At 39.5% G+C, this 21334-nt stretch overlaps 1 protein-coding gene across 2 annotated transcripts; it reads right to left on the minus strand.

Moving 5' to 3' along the window:
* Positions 1-1025: 1025 nt before the first annotated feature.
* On the minus strand, positions 1026-20931 carry SRPRB (SRP receptor subunit beta). 2 transcript variants are annotated; one of them, XM_049629800.1, is made up of 6 exons: positions 20690-20925; positions 19856-19950; positions 18945-19022; positions 14693-14775; positions 2228-2364; positions 1026-1092 (listed from the first exon to the last, which is right to left on the minus strand). In XM_049629800.1, the coding sequence occupies exons 1-6, from the start codon at positions 20916-20918 to the stop codon at positions 1034-1036; spliced, it is 681 nt and encodes a 226-aa protein (XP_049485757.1). In that variant the 5' UTR covers positions 20919-20925; the 3' UTR covers positions 1026-1033. The 2 variants fall into 2 exon arrangements, with proteins under 2 accessions (XP_049485757.1, XP_049485759.1); XM_049629802.1 differs by lacking the exon at positions 1026-1092 and adding an exon at positions 1100-1730 and having other exon boundaries at positions 20690-20931.
* Between the last annotated feature and the right edge of the window lie 403 nt (positions 20932-21334).

Raw genomic sequence — 21334 nt, forward strand, 5'->3', positions numbered from 1 at the left:
CCGTGAGATCATGACCTGAGCCGAAGTTGGACGCCCAACCGACTGAGCCACCCAGGCGTCCGGGTGTCCAACTCTTAATCTCAGCTCAGGTCATGTCCTCACGAACCATGGGAATCAAGCCCTGCGCTGGGCCCTGCACTGATAGTGTGAAGCCTGCTTGGGATTCTCTCTCTGCCCCTCCACAGCTCTCTCTCAAAATAAAAAAATAAACATTTGAAAAAAAAAGTCCTTATACACAGCAGTAAGAAAACAAACTTGCTTCATTATAAGGTTGATGTTATCTCCTAGGTAAGCTAGCTCTTACAAAGTGGCAGAGTACAGATATGTTAGATTCCTTAAAATTCAAAAGGTTACAGCTCAATTTACAAATGTTTAAACATTAAATTCAAGCTAAATAATGTCATGTAGCTTGAAAATAAAATAAGCTATAAAATACAGTATCATAGATATTTAAATTCTTCCAAAGTGCTCCTTTCTTACTCCAACAACAAAAATTTCCATGGCTTTCAAAGTCTGTAGTTTCTAAAACCTTTCCTAACTACTATAAATGAACTAGAAACAGTGGGAAAATACACTGAATTTATAGCCTCAAAAAAGCTGAGATCTTCTATCCATGAATTTTTTTTTTAATTTTTTTTTTAACGCTTATCTATTTTTGAGACAGAGACAGAGCATGAACGGGGGAGGGTGAGAGAGAGGGAGACACAGAATCTGAAACAGGCTCCAGGCTCTGAGCTGTCAGCACAGAGCCCGACGCGGGGCTTGAACTCACGGACCGCGAGATCATGACCTGAGCCGAAGTCGGCCGCTTAACCGACTGAGCCACCCAGGTGCCCCTATCCATGAATTTTTGAAGTATCCATGAACATCCCATTGATACTTTTTAAAATTCCATTAATTTTGTCAATTATTTAACAAATATATTTCACACTATTTATCAGACTATGATAATCATATACAACCAGACTTTAAGCAATATATCTGTATTTCCTAAGAGTTAAGATCTACATTAACCAATATGACTTATTCATACTTACAGTTCTTTCTCAAGCTGCTGCTGAATTAATTTTGCAGATTTTGCCATTGTAATGTCTGTACAGAAATAAAGACACTGTTATAGTTTAAACCAGAAAGGGTCTCTTCCCAAAACTTCTTGCACATATGGAAAATTCCTATTTAAACCAGTAAGTTTCTTTTCCCTTTAGTTTTTTAAAAGAGCTTTTTACCATTAGTAGCTCCACTATCAAAGTAATAAGCTTTATATTTGCATGCATGGGTTTTCCTACAAAAATGCTTACAAATGTATTAAGCTTGTGACCCTAAAATTGACTAGTTCTTTCCTGAAAGTTTTCTACATCTTACAGACCTTTTAAATTAATATGTACAGAAGTCCAGCCAGTGTAACAGAAAGAACACCTACCAGTTTTTTTATTGTAACAAGAGCCTTCACTCTAACAGAAAAACCCTGTCATATAAAAGTAAACTAAGCAGATTTCCAGCTGATACTAAGATGGTATGTTACTCAAGTGCACCTTGGTAAGAGATAAACACTGGTTTGCACATAGCAGAACCCAAATAAATATTACTTACTCTCTTTATACTGAAGAGAAAAAACAGAGAGGTCAGGTAATGATTCTAAGACCGATTCCTGATTAGACATCATTAAGGTTATTACTACCTGATCACTTCTGAGAAATGCAATGGGCTCTTCATAGAATCAGAATTTTAATCTGAAAGAGGACCATAAAATCAACTAGTTTATCTTATTTTAGAGGTAATGAAACTGAAGCCTAGTTTCACTTGGTATGATGAAAAGTTTTTAATGGCTATGAGGTTAAAGAAAAACAACTTCTGCAAACTCCCCTTGATGAAATGTGCTGGAAGGTAAATTTGTTTGAAAGGAGAGACTCCCCCTCTGGCCCTCCACAACTGTGTGTGAGATGACATACTGTCAATCTGACAAAACAGCTTGGTAAATAAAGTAAAATGATTTATAATTTTAAAAAATGCAAAACACTGTATCAAAGAAAAACTGATCATAGTCACTCCTTTGTATGGTAAAACTAATGAAAATGCAGATGTATAAACAATTTTAAGATTTAAAATTCTTCGTAGTCCATTAATAATTAGCTCTTTCTCAATAATAACAATCATAGATAAATGTATTAATTCTTAGTAGCAATCCCACAAAAATCTCAATTATGATTGCTGGAAAACATGATGGCACCTTGCTTATTGCAGGCGATTAAGAATGACGGTGTGTTCTTCAAACTCATACTGTCAATGAGAACTTGATAGAGAAACTCTGCCACATCTTTCACCTCTCGTTGGAAGGCTGCACTATCCACAACAAACACAACAGCCCTGGAGGGGGAGAAAGAAAAAGCAGCATGAGAACATGCAACAGTGCAGCAGTGTGTTGAAAAATCATGTCCTTAACCTCAGCCAGTTCAATGCTAATGAATAACACACAACAGACTCACATGCAGATATGCACACATGTAATCACACCACACAAATACTTAACAAAGGACTGCTGAGGAGACGCCAAGTGAAGTGTGTGCTTTTTTGATAACTGTGTACTTCTGGTGACTGTACAGCTTGAAATACTATTTTTTATCGAGTTGTATAAAAATGCAAAAAAAAAACCCAAAAACAAAACAAAGGACTACCAAGTGTTACTATGTATCAATGACTGATCTAAAAAGATCAGTGCCTGGGTGGCCCAGTCAGTTAAGCATCAGACTCAGTCTTGGCTCAGGTCATGATCTCACAATTTGTGAGACTGAGCCCAATGTTGGTTAACACACTGGAGCCTGCTTAGGATTCCTACTCCCCCACACCGATCTCCCCTGTGCGTGCGCATGCTCTAACATACATACGTTAATATAATACATATGCATGTATACGTACATATATACACATATACACACTTATGTATACACACATATGTGCATATATATATACATACATATATACCTATACATATACATATGTATGTATATGAAGACGTTAATAGCAGAGCTGAATTTTAGCCAGACACAAAACTGGGACACAGATAGTCTGCAAAGTAGTGCATGCAGAGCACAAAGGAGTGGAACAGCATGGCCTAGAGAACTGAAGGTAGGAAAGGGGAGGGAGGAAACCAGGTAGCAAAGGGGAAAGACACACTGAGCTACAAAATTTATGCTCTTCCATTACAAAGAATATTGGTGCTTAATGGAAGACAGATACATATAAGAGGGTAATCTTATATTACCCAAGTAGGGCCCAACCTAAGGCAGCAACAGTGAGAATTCTCACGTGCTAGAAATAAAGAGGTATCAAAGCTTAAGCAAAGCAGTTCAGGAAAAATAACAGATAATAGACTGTAGGGACCAGGGTTTGAATACTCAGGTGTAGCTGGAAAAGAGCAATGGCCAGAATGCAGTTGGGGAGCTGGAAGTGAACACCTAGCACAAAGCCTAGAACTCAAAAGCAGTCTAGTGGAGTCTGATGTGGGAAAATAATCCAGGAGGAATTGAAGTATCAGGTATCTTGAGCCTCACACAGCAGGGGTATGAATTTACATTCTGTCATGGTGTAAGATTCTCAAGCAGAAAGAGGGAGGCCCCCAGAAGGTGGGGCCAAGATGGCAGAACAACATGAAAGTTTTTTGTGTGTGTCTTGTCCCTGAAATGTAGCCAGATCAACACTAAACCATCTTGCACACCTAGAAAACTGATTTGAAGATTAACACAACAATCTGCACAACCTGAACCACAGAACTCAGCAGGTACACAGCACAGAGAGGTGAACTGGAGGAGAGAGAAGCCACAGAAGGCAGGGAGCTGTTTTTGCTTGTGGAGAGAGGACAGGGACGGGGGAGACTATGGGAAAGCACCCCCCCACCCCACAAAAGCAGTTGGGGAGAAAAGGAAGAGTCTGTGAGGGACTGAACAAAGAAGGGAGAAAGGAGAAAAGAGGGGGGTTAAATTCCATTAAGACGGGGGAGCACAGAGTCTGAAACTCTGCAGCTCAATACCTGGCAGTGCTCCGGTGGGAAGAGTGAATCCCCAGGAGCAGAGAGTGAGGTCCGAGGGATCCTCGGGCCACATGTGGAGAGGCAGTTCCCCTCCTGGGAGGACATTTGGTAGAGGCTGTGTGGCCTCCCCACAGGCAAAGGTCCCAGCAGACCCCAGAGAACAACCACATTCATTGGTGTTGGGACAAGGGCATAAAGGGGAAAATCTGGTGCCAAACGTGTGTTGTGATTTACCATAATCCCTGAAACTCTGCTGCTACATGATCACACGAACTTCTTCTGGGGCGGGGTGGCACCCAGCCACAGTCTCTGGGCATCCGGCAGCAGCACCGTCTCCCGAAAGTTCCTGGGGGTGGGCAGGCACCTGGCCATTGCTCAATGAGACCCTCCCCAGACAGAACGGGTCAAAGCTGCAGTCCCTCAAAAGTGAGGGATTGGGAAACACAGCCCACCTTAGATAAAGCTCAGGAGGAAGGTGCCGCCTAGAAGCCTGACAGCTTGGTCACAGACAGTGTAAACACGGGGAGTGCACAGGAGCCAGAGACAAAGGAGGGAGGCTTAACTGATGGTCGGGGAGAGAACAGAGTTCTGATACTACAGACTGAGTAGGTGGATGATGCCATTTTCACTCCTCCCACGCAGGCACATACATGCCTACATGTGCCACAACAATCTACCCCAGTAAGCTAAGCAGCACCACCTAGTGGAGAATGGAGTTGTTACACTAGGCCCCGTCCAACTGGGCCAACTGCCCTCAGGAGGACCACCACAAGTCTCTGCATGCTTAGTTTACAGACTATAAAGTGCTTCCTAGTTTGACTTCTAGGGGAAACCAATGTAATTTCAATTGTATTTTCTTCACTGATCCATCTATTCAATTTTTTTTCTTTTTTTGTTATTCTTAAATACAGAAAGAGAAAATATTTTATGTTTTTATTGAAAAGATTTTTTCTTTTGTTTACTATAGTTTTGAATTTTTGGTAAATTTTTAAAATTCTATTTTCCTTCCATCATTTTATTGTATTCTATTTTATTGTGTTCATTTTTTCAAATGTTTTCTTTTTAATCTTTGTCTTTTTTCTCTAATATACCAAGCTCCTTTCAACAACCAGACCAAAACAGATATAGCATCTAGTATCCTTTGATATTTTTGTGTTGTCTTTAATTTTTATATTTTTTAATTTTTATTAATTCCTTTTCTTCCTTCAAAATGACACAAACGAAGGAATTCACCCCAAAAGAAAGAACAGTAAGAAATGACAGCCAGGGACTTAATCAACACAGATACAAGCAAGATGTCTGAACTAGAATGCAGAATCATGATCATAAGAATACTGGCTGGGGTCAAAAATAGATTAGAATCCCTTTCTGTGGAGATAAAAGAAGCAAAACCAGTCAGGATGAAATAAAAAATGCTATAACTGAGCTGCAATCTCGAATGGTTGCCATGGTGGCAAGGATGGATGAACCAGAGCAGTGAATCGACAACACAGAGGACAAACCTATGGAAAAGAGTGAAGCAGAAAAAAAGAGGAAGGCTAAGTCAAAAGAGCATGATTGAAGAATTACAGAAATCAGTGACTCATTTAAAAGGAACATCAGAATCATATGAGTCCCAGAAGATGAAGTGAGAGAAAAAGGGGTAGAAGGGTTATGTGAGCAAATCATAGAAAACTTTCCTAACCTGGGGAAAGACACAGACATCAAAATCCAGGAAGCACAGAGGACTCCCATTAGATTCAACAAAAACAGACCATCAACAAGGCATATCATAGTCAAATTCACGAAATACTCAGGCAAGGAGAGAATCATGAAAGCAGCAAGGGAAAAAAAGTCCTTAACCTACAAGGGAAGACAGATCAGGTTCGCAGCAGACCTATCCACAGAAACTTGGCAGACTAGAAGGAGTGGCAGGATATATTCTATGTACTGAACTGGAAAAATAGGCAGGCAAGAATTCTTTATCCAGCAAAGCTGTCACTCAAAATAGAAGGAGAGATAAAAAGTTTCCCAAACAAAAATTAAAGAAAGGAGTTCATGACCACTAAACCAGCCCTGCAAGAAATTTTAAGGGGTACTTTCTGAAGGGAGAAAAGAGGGGAAAAAAATAGACCCAAAGCAACAAAGACTAGAAAGGGCCAGAAAACACACCAGAAACTCCAACTCTACAGGCAACATAATGGCAATAAATTCATACCTTTCAGTACTCACTCTAAATGTCAATTGTCTAAATGCTCCAATCAAAAGACAGAGTAGATAAGAAAACAAGATCCATCTATATGCTGTTTATAAGAGACCCACTTTAGACCTAAAGACACCTTCAGATTGAAAGTAAGGGGCTGAAGAACCATCTATCATGCTAATGGTCACCAAAAGAAAGCTGGACTAGCAATACTTACATCAAACAAACTAGACTTTAAAATAAAGACTGTAACAAGAGATGAAGAAGGGCTTTATATCATAATTAAGGGGTCTATTCACCAAGAAGATGTAACAATTGTAAACATTTATGTTCCAAACATGAAACACCTAAATATATAAATCAACTAATCACAAACATAAAGAAACTCATTGATAATAATACCATAATAGTAGGGGACTTCAACACCCCATTTACAACAATGGTCAGATCAACTAAACAGAAAATCAACAAGGAAACAATGGCTTTGAATGACACATTGGACCAGATGGACTTAACAGATATATTCAGAACATTTCATCCTAAAGCAGCGGAATACACATTCTTCTCCAATGCACATGGAACATTCTCCAGAATAGATCGCATATGGGGTCACAAATCAGCCCTCAACAAGTACAAAAAGATTGAGATCATACTATGCATATTTCAGACCACAACGCTGTGAAACTCAAAATCAACCACAAGAAAAAATGTGGAAAGATAACAAAACTTGGAGACTAAAGACTATCTTACTAAAGAATGAATGGGCTAACCAAGAAGTTAAAGAGGAAATTAAAAAGTACATGGAAGCCAATGAAAATGATAACACCACAGCCCAAAACCTCTGGGATGCAGCAAAGGCAGTCATAAGAGGGGAGTATATAGCAATCCAGGCCTTCCTAAAGAAGGAAGAAAGGTCTCAGATACACAACCTAACCTTACACCTTGAAGAGCTGGAAAAAGCACGGCAAATAAAACCCAAAACCAGCAGATGACAGGAAATAATAAGGATTAGAGCAGAAATCAATGCCATGGAAACAAAAAACAAAACAAAACAAAACAAAACAGATCAAGGAAACCAGAAGCTGGTTCTTTGAAAGAATTAACAATATTGATAAACCCTAGCCAGTTTCATCAAAAAGAAAAAGGAAAGGACCCAAATAAATAAAAGCAAGAGTGAAAGAGGAGAGATCACAACCAACACAGCAGAAATACAAACAAGAGAATATTACAAGCAATTATACACCAATAAAATGGGCAATCTGGAAGAAACGGACAAATTCCTAGAAATATATAAACTACCAAAACTGAAACAGTCAGAAATAGAAAATTTAAACAGACCCATAACCAGTAAAGAAATAGAATTAGTAATAAAAAATCTCCCAAAAAACAAGAGTCCAGGGCCAGATGGCTTTCCAGAGGAATTCTACCAAACATTTTTTTTTTTTTAATGTTTATTTATTTCTGAGACAGAGAGAGACAGAGCATGAGTGGGGAAGGGGCAGAGAGAGGAGACACAGAATCAGAAGCAGGCTCTGAGCTGTCAGCACAGAGCCCGATGTGGGGCTCGAACTCACAAACTGTGAGATCATGACCTGAGCCACAGTTGGTCGCTCAACCAACTGAGCCTCCCAGGCACCCCTCTACCAAACATTTAAAGGAGAGTTAACACCTATTCTGTTGAAGCTGTTCCAAAAAATAGAAATGGAAAGAAAACTTCCAAACTCTTTCTATGAAGCCAGCATTACTTTGATTCCAAAACCAAAGACCCCACTAAAAAGGAGAGCTACAGACCAATTTCCCTAATGAACATGGATGCAAAAATCCTCAACAAGATACTAGCAAACTGGATCCAACAATACATGAAAAGAATAATTCACCACGACCCCAAGTGGAATTTACACCTGGGCATCAGGGCTGGTTCAATATCTGCAAAACAATCAATGTGATACATCACATCAATAAAAGAAATGAGAAGCATATGATCCTCTCAATAGATGCAGAGAAAGCATTTGACAAAATACAGCATCCTTTCTTGATAAAAACCCTCAAGAAAGTAGGGATAGAAGGATCATACCTCAAGATCATAAAAGCCATATATGAACAACCCAACACTAATATCATCCTCAATGGGGGGAAAAACTGAGAGCTTTCCCCCTAAGGTCAGGAACATAACAGAGATGTCCATTCTCGCCACTGTTATTCAACACAGTATTGGAAGTCTTAGCCTCAGCAATCAGACAACACAAAGAAATAAAAGGCATCCAAATTGGTCAGGAGGACCATCACTCTTCGCTAACCATCACTAACCATCACTCTTCGCAGATGACGTGATATTCTTATGGAAAACCCAAAGATTCTACCAAAAAACTGCTAGAACTGACCCATGAATTGAGCAAAGTCACAGGATATAAAATCAATGCAGAGAAATTGGTTGCATTCCTATACACCAATAATGAAACAACAGAAAGAGAAATCAAGGAATCGATCCCATTTACAAATGCACCAAAAACCATAAAATGCCTCAGGATAAATTTAACCAAAGAGGTGAAAAATCTATACACTGAAAACTATAGAAGGCTTGTGAAAGAAATTGAAGAAGACACACACAAAAAAGGAAAAATATTCCATGCTCCCAGATAGGAAGAATATTGTTAAAATGTCAACACTACCCAAAGCAATCTACAATGCAATTCAATGCAATCCCTATCAAAATAACACCAGCATTCTTCAGAGCTACAACAAAGAATCCTAAAATCTGTACAGAACCAGAAAAGACCCTGAATAGCCAAAGCAATCTTGAAAAAGAAAACCGAAGCTTGGGGCGCCTGGGTGGCTTAGTCGGTTGAGAGTCCGACTTTGGCTCAGGTCATGATCTTGCAGCTCGTTGAGTTCGAGCCCTGCGTCGGGCTCTGTGCTGGCAGCTCAGAGCCTGGAGCCTGTTTCAGATTCTGTATCTCCCTCTCTCTCTGCCCCTCCCCTGCTCACGCTCTGTCTCTCTGTCTCAAAAATAAATAAACGTTAAAATAAAAACAAAAAACAAAACAAAACAAAAAAACCCCCGAAGCTGGAGGCATCACAATCCAGGACATCAAGCTGTATTACAAAGCTGTAATCAAGACAGTACACTACTGGCACAATAAGAGACACTCAGATCAACAGAACAGGACAACCCAGAAATGGACCCACAAGTGTATGGCCAACTCATCTTTGACAAAGCAAGAAAGAATATCCAATGGAATAAAGACAGTCTCTTCAGCAAATGGTGCTGGGAAAACTGGACAGCGACATGCAGAAAAATCAACCTGGACCACTTTCTTACACCAGACACAAAAATAAACTCAAAATGGATGAAAGACCTAAACATAAGATAGGAAGCCATCAAAATCCTAGAGGAGAAAGCAGGCAAAAACCTCTCTGACCTCAGCCGCAGCAACTTCCTACTCAACACCTCCCAGAGGCTAGGGAATCAAAAGCAAAAATGAACTATTGGGACCTCATCAAAATAAAAAACTTCTGCACAGCGAAGGAAACAATCAGCAAAACTAAAAGGCAACCGACAGAATGGGAGAAGATATTTGCAAACAATGTATCAGATAAAGGGTTAGTATCCAAAATCTATAAAGAACTTATCAAACTCAAGACCCAAAAAACAAATAATCCAGTGAAGAAATGGGCAAAAGACATGAATAGACACTTCTCCAAGGAAGACATCCAGATGGCCAACAAACACATGAAAAAATGCTCAACATCATTCATCATCAGGGAAATACAAATCCAAACCACAATGAGATACCACCTCACACCTGTCAGAATGGCTAACATTAACAACCCAGGCAATGACAAATGTTGGCAAGAATGTGGAGAAAGAGGATCTCTTTTGCACTGCTGGTGGGAATGCAAACTGGTGCAGCCACTCTGGAAAACAGTATGGAGGTTCCTTAAAAAATTAAAAATAGAACTACTCTACAACCCAACAATTGCACTACTAGGTATTTATCCAAAGGATACAGGTGTGCTGTTTCGAAGGGGCACATGTACCCCAATGTTTACAGCAGCAATATCAACAATAGCCAAAGTATGGAAAAAGCCCAAATGTCCATTGAGGAATGGATAAAGAAGATGCGATATATATACATATATATACATATATATATATATATATATATATATATGTATATGTATATACGTGTGTGTGTGTATATATATATGTATATACATGTGTGTGTGTGTATATATATATATATATATACACACATATATATATATAGGATGGAATATTACTCAGCAATCAAGAATGAAATCTTGCCACTTGCAACAAAGTGCTTGGAACTAGAGAGTATTATGCTAAGTGAAATTAGAGAAAGACAAATATATGACTTCACTCATGAGGAATTTAAGATACAAAACAGATGAATTTAAGGGAAGGGAAGCACAAATAACATAAAACAGGGAGGGGGACAAAACATAAGAGACTCTTAAATACAGAGAACAAACAGAGGGTTGCTGGAGGGGTTGTGGAAGGGGGATGGGCTAAATGGGTAAGGGGCATTAAGGAAGCTACTCCTGAAATCATTGTTGCACTATATGCTAACTAATGTGGATATAAATTTAAAAATAACTATAAAAAATTATCTTCTAGAAAGTTAATACTTATCAAATATTAGCTTCTTTCATATGAGTAACAGTATATGAGAAGCAAAATGTCAAGAAACAAATGGGGCAAGAACCATACAATGGAGGCAGAAATGCGCCCCCCCCCCGCCTTTCTTTAAAATAAAGAGGCTAATTGAGAAAAAAAAAAAATGGGCAGACTCCATGAACCCCTAGGGCTCCCAACAGGAGGAAATATGAATCCTTTCTAGAGAGAGGCTTTCATATCCTAAAGCAGTAAAAAACAACAATCACAACAACAACAAAATATTAAAAACACAATACCATTATCATCCCCCCCCCCCCCAAATGAACCTTTGGTATAAGTCTAATAAAATATGTCAAGATCTGTATCAGGAAAACTACAAAACTGATCAACAGAATCAAAGTGTAACTAGATAAACAGAGACATTCCACAATCATGGATACAAAGACTAAACAGTTTCAAAATGTCTCTTCTTCCCAACTCAATCTATAGATACAATTAAATCCAATCAAAACCTCAGCAACTTATTCCATGGATACTGACACATTCTACAGTTTATATGGAGAAGCAGAAGACCCAGAATAGCCAACATAATAATGAAGAACAAAGCTGGAGGACTGACTCTGCCCAACTTACTATAAAGCTTTAGTTAACCAAGACAGCAGGTCCTGATGAAAACAGAGATCAAAAGAACAAAGTCCATTAATCTGGTCAAGGGCAATACAGATGGTCCCTGACTTACAATGGTTCAACTTACAATTTTTTTTTCACTTTACAAAGGTGTGAAAACAATACGCATTCAGTAAAAACCAGACTTCAAATTTTGAATTTTAATCTTTTCCTGGGCTGGCAATATGCAGAACAATCTCTTGTGATACTGGGCAGCAGCAACGAGCCACAGCTCCCAGTCAGGCACTCGACTGCAAAGGTAAATAATCAATACACAGAACCAGTCTGTTTTTCACTTTTACTACAGATTTCAACAAGTTACATTAAGATTTTCAACACTTTTATTATAGGCTTTGTGTTAGATGATTTTGATGAACTGTAGGCTAATCTAGGTGTTCTGAACACATTTAAGGCAGGCTAGGCTAAGCTATGATATTCGGTAGATGTATTAGATGCATTTTCAATTTTCAATTTACTATGGGTTTATCAGAATATAATCCTATTGTAAGTCAAGTAAGATCTGTACAACAAAACAAAGATAATCTTTTCAACAAATGATGCTGGAACAGCTAAATACCCACATGCAAAAATATGAATACATACAATGAATAAATATAGGCTGTATACTTTTCAGAAAAATTAGCTCAAAATGGATCACATACCTAAATGTAAACCACAAAAGCACAAAACTCCTCAGAGAGAACACGGGAGAAAATCAAGGTATCTTGGGTCTGGATTTTCTAGATACAACCCTAAAGGCACAATCCATGAACAAAGATCAATAAACTGATCTTTTATTGAAAGATACAAATTTCTGCTCTACAAACGTCAGCATCAGAAGAATGAGCCACAGACTGGTAGGAAGTATTTGCAAAAGATCTGATAAAGGACTGTTATCCAAAATATATAAAAAACTCATATAACTCCATTTAAAAATAGGTCAAGGAACTTTTATAGACACCTCCCCAAACAAGATTTATAGAGAGCAAATAAGTACATGAAAAGATGTTCCCCATCATATCAACGTCTTCATGGAAATGCAAATTAAAGCAGTTAGGTATTACTACCTATGTATTAGAACAGCTAAAATCTATAACACTGACAACACTAAAGGCTGGTCAGGATGAAGAGCAACAGGAACTCTTGTTTATCGCTGGTGAGAATGCAAAATGGTGCAGCCACTTTGGAAGACAGTTTGGCAATTTCTCGCAAAGCTAAACATACTCTTACCATATAATTCTTCAATTGCACTCCTTGATATTCACCCAAAAACTAATGTCCATACAAAAACCTACACGCGATTTTTATACCAGCCAAGAAGTCGTTAGGCAGGTGAAAGGATAAACTGTTTACATCCAGACAAAGACATACTATTCAGCATTAATAAGAGGGGCGCCTGGGTGGCGCAGTCGGTTAAGCGTCCGACTTCAGCCAGGTCACGATCTCACGGTCCGTGAGTTCGAGCCCCGCGTCAGGCTCTGGGCTGATGGCTCAGAGCCTGAAGCCTGTTTCCGATTCTGTGTCTCCCTCTCTCTCTGTCCCTCCCCCGTTCATGCTCTGTCTCTCTCTGTCCCAAAAATCAATAAACGTTGAAAAAAAAAATTAAAAAAAAAAAAAAAGAAATGAACTATCACACAATGAAAAAATATGGAAGCAATATGAATATATATTAGTAAGTAAAAGAAGCCGCCCTGAAAGTCTACATACTGTATGATTCCAATTATATGACACTCTAGAAAAGGCAAAGCTATGGGAACTATAAAAAAGATGAGTAGTTTTCAGGGATTAGTGGACAGACAGGGATGAATTAGCATAACACGGAGGATTTTTAGGATGGTGAAAATAGTCTGTATGATACTGTCAATGGTGAATACACGTCATTATACATTTGTTCAAATCTGTAGAATGTACACCAAGAGTGAATCCTAATGCAAAACACAGACTCAGGGGCACCTGGGTGGCTCAGTTGGTTAAATGTCTGACTTTAGCTCAGGTCATGATCTCACAATCCGTAGGTTCGAGTCCAGAATCAGGCTCTGTGCTGACAGCTCAGAGCCTGAAGCCTGCTTCAGATTCTGTGTCTCCTTCTCTCCCTGCCCCTCTCTCGCTCGCTCGCTCATTCACTCACTCACTCTCTCCCTGTCTCTCACAAAAATAAACAAACAAAAAAAACACACAGACTCAGAATGATTACGATGTGTCAGTGTAGCTTCATCAATTGTAACAAATGAACATTCTGGTGGAGGGTGCTTATAACAGGGAAGGCTATGCATATGCTGGCTCAAGGGCAGGGGGATGTAATATGGGAAATCTCTAGATCTGTTGCTCAATTTTGCTCTGAACCAAAAACTGCTCTAAAAAAGTTTATTTTTTAAAAAATTCACACAACAGTCTCATCCATGATAGACTGCTCATCATCACCATCTTGTGGGCAAGGAAGAAACAACAAAATAAAAGTCAAGACATCTTCATAAATAATGAAAGAAATAACTACCACATTCCATCAAACCTAAGATTCCTCAATTAAAAGACACATTCTTATTTCAGGTACAACTAAGAAAGAGAAAAATACTGCCAATTAAACTATGACACAAACAACCATAAAAAGCATTCATTCTAATTTCATAGATAATAAAATGTCTTAAAATCAATGAAATGTGGTATATTATTTCCCTCGTAAGTTTTCACCAGTGTGAGAGACAAAACAAGAATAAACTGCAGCACAAGAATTTCAGGAAATAAGAGTAACACTAGGACAATACTAAAAGAAATAAGAAAATATTGTTCTGTACTTTTGAGACATTAAATTTGGGTAATTTAAGAACAGAAATATATAATATTGGATTTAAATAACTTCTAGGATTTCACCTAGCTTTAAAATTCCTTTTTCAGATTTTAATAGCTCTACATGTAATTACAATTTGTCCTCAAAGGAAATGAAAATTTTATTAACATGGTAAGTGTTAACGCTTTCTGAACACTCTTGAGAAACACTTTCAAACATTATCTCATACAATCCTCATAAAAACCAGTAAAGGTGGGCTTGCAAACCAGACATGGTTGACCCCAGGGTCTATGCTTTCCTTGGCAGGGCACCAGGCTGCCTCCTGAATACCACCAGAGCAAATATGGGTGACCTTGATATACAGATTCAGGCAAGTTCACTCTAAATCCTACTTACCTGGCTGAAGCCTTAAAACGCTCTAAGAATTGAAGTCTCAAGCTCTCATGGCCAGGGAGATCAATCAAGGTCAGGCTAGCACCCTAAGGATGACAGCAATAACATTAAATGAATATTGTGGTCCTGATTCACATTCATAACATAAACTTTTCATATCAGATTTCAAGTACCAGAACAGTGTCCAATTCATTAATGAACAAAAAAAGGTTCACCATAATTAATGAATCAAACAAAAGTTCACAAAGCATCTTCTGTTTATAAATCATTAGTAGAGGCTCCAGGGATTTAACAGGGAGCAAAAACAGACATGATCCCTGTTCCAACAGGGTTTATAATATAATATATAATAAAAGATCAACACGGGGTGCCTGGGTGGATCAGTCTGTTAAGGGTCTGACTCTTAATTTCAGCTGAGGTCATGATCTCTTGGTTCGGGAGACTGAGCCCCACGTTGGGCTCTGTGCTAACAGCTTGGAGCCTGCTTGAGATTCTCTCTCTCCCTGCCCCTCCCCAACTCAAGTGCTCAGGCATTCTCGAGCACATGCACTCTCAAAATAAATAAACTCTAAAAAAAGAAAGATCAACACAATGCAAAATTATATATAAATGTATAATTACAACTTTGATAAATGCTCCAAGGGCACCTAAGAAACCTGACCCTGTGAGGGAGTCATGGAAGTGTGGTCCATCTGAGGCTGGAGAAATATACCAGTATGAATAAAAACAAAAACATGTGAAAAGAGTAGTAAATTCTAACAAAGTAAATAAAGTAATAGGAGACCTACACTTTACCACACCATGTTACCATTACAGGGATCCCCAATCTTTGTAACAACAAAACATTCCTTTACATTCCCACTGTAATTTAATTTTTAAATATTTGTTGACAAGACACACCATTTATTTGTTCCAAATGTCAATATTTTGTGTGAATCACGGAAACGGGAGGGGGGGGTTGTGTCCCTCCTGAGTCGACTCATTAAGCACCCACTTAAGGACTATTCATTCCAGGTCTTCATTCTTGAGCTCACGTTCAATATGGATATGGCTTTGCTCATAGACTCTCTGGTATAATCCTGATACACTTATCAGGCCCATGGAACCTTTCTCCGATGTTCTACCTTATCCACAGCCAGCCTTAACCACTGTTCAGCAGGAGGGAGTCAGTATCATGCACAGACCTGACATGATTACAGCTGGATTATGACCTGTCACTTTGTGTAGTCTTTTATGGGTAAAAATATGTGTGCTAGCTTAAAAAAAAAAAAAAAAATTCTGTTAAGAGTCTAGGGACCTCAGGTTGGGACCGACTACCACATTTCATAATCAGCACTACACCACTATAAGCAATTCAGAAAGAATATTAATGATACACTGAGAGAGGGACTAGATCTAAAACATACTGGAGTGGGGGGGGATGTGGAGAGAAGGATTGAAAAACAAGGGAGGAATGTTCTACATTTTCAAATAAAAAATATGCAGGCCTCATATGTAAAGTTTTCCAAAAGCTGTATTAAAAAAGTAAAAAAAAAGATATAGTAAATTTAATTTAATAAATATATTATTTAACCCAATATATCTAAAATATCTTTTTAATGGGGCGCCTGGGTGGCTCAGTCGGTTAAGCGGCCGACTTTGACTCAGGTCATGATCTCACGGTCCGTGAGTTCGAGCCCCACATCGGGCTCTGTGCTGACAGCTCAGAGCCTGGAGCCTGTTTCAGATTCTGTGTCTCCTTCTCTCTGACCCTCCCCCGTTCATGCTCTGTCTCTCTCTGTCTCAAAAATAAATAAACGTTAAAAAAAAATAATAAATTTAAAAAATAAATAAATAAATAAATAAATAAATAAAATATCTTTTTAACAAGTAAAAAACTCAAGAAATTGTTGCCATTTTACTTTTTTTTTTCTCATGCCAAGTTCAAGATCTGGTGTATACTTTACACTTACAACACCCCTCAATTTGGACTAGTCACATTTGAGGTGCTCAATAGTCACACATGGCCAATGGCTATTCTATTGGAAAAGCACAAGTTTAAAGTATACCCTGGGATATCCCACTTAAAAAATCTGGCCCAAGTGCCCCAAGAATTAAAGATCTCCCAAACCTGAACTTTCAAAACCTAAAATCTTGGGAGTTTAAAAATGACTGGGCTAGAAAGAGTGCTGTTATTGAAAAATGCAAAAAATATCTGTAAGACATTTAAAAGAATGTTTATCTTTGTTTACAATGTTTAATTCTGGAGGCACCAAAAAAGCAGAAAAGGTCTCTAAGATAACCACTTTAATTCATCGATTTATACATCTACCCCTCCAACCAGCCACCTAACCTTTCCTCCACTCACCAAATACCTATGCATTACAATCGACTTGGCAGTCACTTTCCACATTCTGGGGCTACACAGATACACAAAAAGTCCTTCTCATGATTCCTTACTGGTATTTTTGAAATATACTCATATATACTAAGATAGCCATTGCAATATTGTAAAATAAAGATTATAACAAACAGTTCATTAATAGAGCTCTTACTAAATTAGAACTTAATTGAATGGTACAGCCAAATACTCACAAATCAACTAGGCAGCACTATGTGTACAAATGAGGGAGAAAAACAAAACAACCCAACCACATCATATTGTTTAAAAAAAAACAAAAACAGGGGCGCCTGGGTGGCGCAGTCGGTTAAGCGTCCGACTTCAGCCAGGTCACGATCTCGCGGTCTGTGAGTTCGAGCCCCGCGTCGGGCTCTGGGCTGATGGCTCGGAGCCTGGAGCCTGTTTCCGATTCTGTGTCTCCCTCTCTCTCTGCCCCTCCCGCGTTCATGCTCTGTCTCTCTCTGTCCCAAAAATAAATAAAAAACGTTGAAAAAAAAATAAAAAAAAAAAAAAAAAAAAAAAAAAAACAAACAAAACAAAACAAAAAACAGTGGGCAGAATAGACTATTAAAAAGAAAAAAAGGGGCACCAGGTGGCTCAGTCAGTTAAGCATCCGACTTTGACTCAGGTCATCATCTCATAGTTTGTGAGTTTGAGCCCTGCATCAGTCTCTCTGCTGTCAGCACAGAGCCTGCTTCAGATCCTCTGTCTCTCTCCCTGTACCCTTCCCTCGCTCACACACACACACACACTCTCTCTCCCAAAAATAATAAATAGTTAGAAAAAAAAGAAAAAAAAATTGAGGTGCCTGGCTGGCTCAGTTGATGGAGCGTGTAACTCTTGATCACGGCACGGAGTTCAAGTCCCAGGTTGGATACAAAGATTGCTTAAAGGGGCGCCTGAGTCTCTGAGTCGGTCAAGAGTCCGCCTTCGGCTTAGTTCATGATCTCGTGGTTTGCAGGTTCGCGCCCTGCATCAGGCTGTGTGCTGACACCTAAGAACCTGGAGCCTGCTTTGGATTCTGTGTCACCCTCTCTCTCTGCCCCTCTCCTGCTCGCACTCTGTTTCTCTCTCTTTCAAAAATAAATAAATGGGAAAAAAAAAAAAAAAAGGCTGCTTAGAAATAAAATCTTTAAGAGAAAATTAAAGGGTACACAGATATATCTGCATATACATAGACCATCTGAAGGGTACACAGAAAAATGGTAAGTTATTACCTCTAAAGAGAAGACCTAGTAGGGATGGGAAAGGCAAAATTACTTTTCATCTAATATTCTTTTTTTTGTTTATGAGAGAGAGAGAGAGAGAGAGAGAGAAAGAGACAGAAAGAAGGAGAGCAAGAGAACATGCGGGGGACGGGCAGAGAGAGAGGGAGACAGAAGACCCAAAGTGGGTTCCATGCTGACAGCAGAGAGATTAATGCAGGGCTTGAACTCAGGAACTGCGAGATTATGACCTGAGCTGATGCCAGATGCTCAGCCGACTGGGCCACCCAGGTGCCCCAAACCGAATATTCTTTTTAACCTTTTGAAATTTGGTCCCATTACATATATTACCTATTCAAAATATAAATGAAAAGGCTTAATGCTCACCCTTAAGAACTCATGGTAAAGTTGGAAAGAAGACAAGAAACAAAAACTAGTAAAATGTGATGTAACATCAGTGTGCATGAGGTACAAAGCAGGGGATGGTATGATTAAATCTGCTGCTTGGATGACTGAGAGCAGAATGTGTTACATGGACTCTACTTATCCATAAAAATAAGATATGAATGGTACCTACACCCTCAGACTAATTCATCCTACAAATGTCCTTTCCTGACAGACCAAAGTAAAGTAAAATTGTCAGACTTCCAACATTCTAGGAAATCCTTACCCTGGTATTGTTGACTCTGTACAGAGCAGAGCTGTCAGTGATCGATGTCTGAGTGTCTCTATAAAGGCCAGTTAACAACTGTTAAAAAAACAAACAACAATATGAGGGAGATCAGAGTAAATATATAAATAGCAAATATAAAGAAAATAATTTTGTTCTAACTCTCTAATGGGTCAGGTCAAATAAATGAGTATTGCTTGCAACAACTGAAAAGGACTATATTGTTTTTTCCTTATAGAAAAATCTAATTAATTGCATCTTCATTCCCCTCTCCACAATGAAAGGATGGGGGTGGGGAAACTAGTTTCAAATGGTTAGTGGCCAAATTTACCAACATTCCATAAATATTTTTAATCATCACAAATGACTGCAAATTGTATTTCTGTAGTAGAAAGGAAATAATTTATCCTCTCAAAAGGAAGAATAAGAAGAAAACCTCTGCTATGCTCTGTAACAAAAAACGGTTTAAAATACTAAAAAGATTAAATATTTGTGAAAAGATGGCTAAGTAATCCAATATGTCAAAGAATCAATCTTTTAAAAACCTTCCTTGACAAGTTCTCAGAAAAGTTTGTTACACAACAAATTATACACCCTACAGACATCACTGTCTTTTATCTTTCCAGCTTTTCTGGCATCCTTGGCCACCACAAGAGAAGGGTTACATAAAACCCTTAAATGGGATAAGGACTAAATGTCAGTATCTGGCAAGTGCAAGAAAACAGAAATGGTGAAAAAAAATTCAGTTTATGAGTTTTTCAAGTGTCTTAGCAAGTTTTTCAAGTCTTTTCAAGTGAGTCAAGAATTAACTCCCCAGTTATCAATATCAGCCTCCTTTCCTTTCACAAGAATATTAGGATGGCCTAAAATCTTCTATCAAGTTTAGGAGAGAGGTAAATCAAAGCATTTACTCTGACAAAGAGCAATGTTTTCCCAGAGTCACACAGGCCAACAAGAAGAACAGCTCTTTGACTGCTCCTTCTGCTCCGGATGAACTTCCAGAACACTGTGGAACAGAGAAAAACAACCAAAGTTATGCCTTGTAGTATCACTAGTACGCCTATACGGTTGGGGTAGGGAAGTTAACAGAAGTCTACCACAGAACACCTCATTCAGCCGGATCTCAGTTTTTATTGTATTTTTACCACCATTACAATCGTTTTTGTTGTTAACAGTGGGAAGGCCTGAGTTGTGTAAATAGACTTCTCGGTTCTTGGATTCCCATAAAGTGGGATGTTGTGCCCCCAGGCTTCTAACGTGTAACCTATTTAACACCGTCCAGGGACTCCACCGAGTGCCGGCCACTATCAACCGCCAACCTTCCTGTGTCTACACCCCCATCCCGACTGTGGACTCCTCAAGTGCAATCTTGTCTTACTATGTATTCTCAGTTCCCAGGACACAAACTTGGAATAAAGAGCCCGAGAGTCTTGGTAGTAAGAGCAAAAAAAGGAAGAGGGGGTGGGGGTAAGGACCACGCGCTCAGGCATAACAGGGGCCGATGAAGAAAGAGTAACCAGTGCACCCAAGGACGAAGACGTCCAAGGGTCGCAGGAGATCCTCTTTAACGCAGCACTACTCCCGCTGCTTCAGGTAACAGGGCAGGTTGGTGTAAGAAGTTAGTCTCCCTCTACAGATGCTCCTCAAACGCCTTAGCCTCCCGGCGTCGGCGGTCTGCACAAGCCGAGTCCAAGCCGGGACCCCGCCCGCCGTGAACCCGCCAAAACCACCGGCCACCTCTTTACCCAGCGTCAGCAGCACTGCGAGAAGCGCCACCACGATTGACAGCAGCGTCGGGTCCCTCTGCTGCAGCTCCTGCCGCAAGGAGTCTAAGTAGGGTTGGAAGGCGCCCCCGACACTGCCTCCATTCCCCATCCGCCGCGACTCCGCGGAAGCCATGGCTGAGATGCGTGTCTCCAGCGCCGGGAAAGCAACGTGGCCCTGGGCTCTGCGCAGGCGGCCGAAGCGGAGCATCACGGGAGTGGTAGTTCCTAAGTTGTATTTCCTCCTTTCGGGACCGGGATCGCGAAGGTCCTGATGGGAGTTGCAGTTCTCATGAACACTACATCGAGCCAGCGGTATTTCACGAGTGAAACTTTTATCTTTTAAGATAGGAGTCAAATGTCGCCACTCTTTTCATAGTTGTTGACGGAATGATGGATGAATAAAATGAATTGCTTAAGAAATCTGCACTGAGGATTTCCAGTCACTCGCTTTGTGAGGTGAGTCTTGTGAGGATCTCAAGCATTACACAAACATTTCATCTGACTATAATATGGCATGGGATTTGACAGAGGATGTACGGTGCGACATGGAAATACAGAAAGGGACGCTTAGTCCACCTTAGGTTCAGAGAAAAGCTCCTGGAGCAACGTGACGGGAACTGAGCA

This window comes from Panthera uncia, chromosome C2 (genome assembly GCF_023721935.1).
Source record: "Panthera uncia isolate 11264 chromosome C2, Puncia_PCG_1.0, whole genome shotgun sequence".
In the NCBI taxonomy this organism is placed as follows: domain Eukaryota; kingdom Metazoa; phylum Chordata; class Mammalia; order Carnivora; family Felidae; genus Panthera; species Panthera uncia.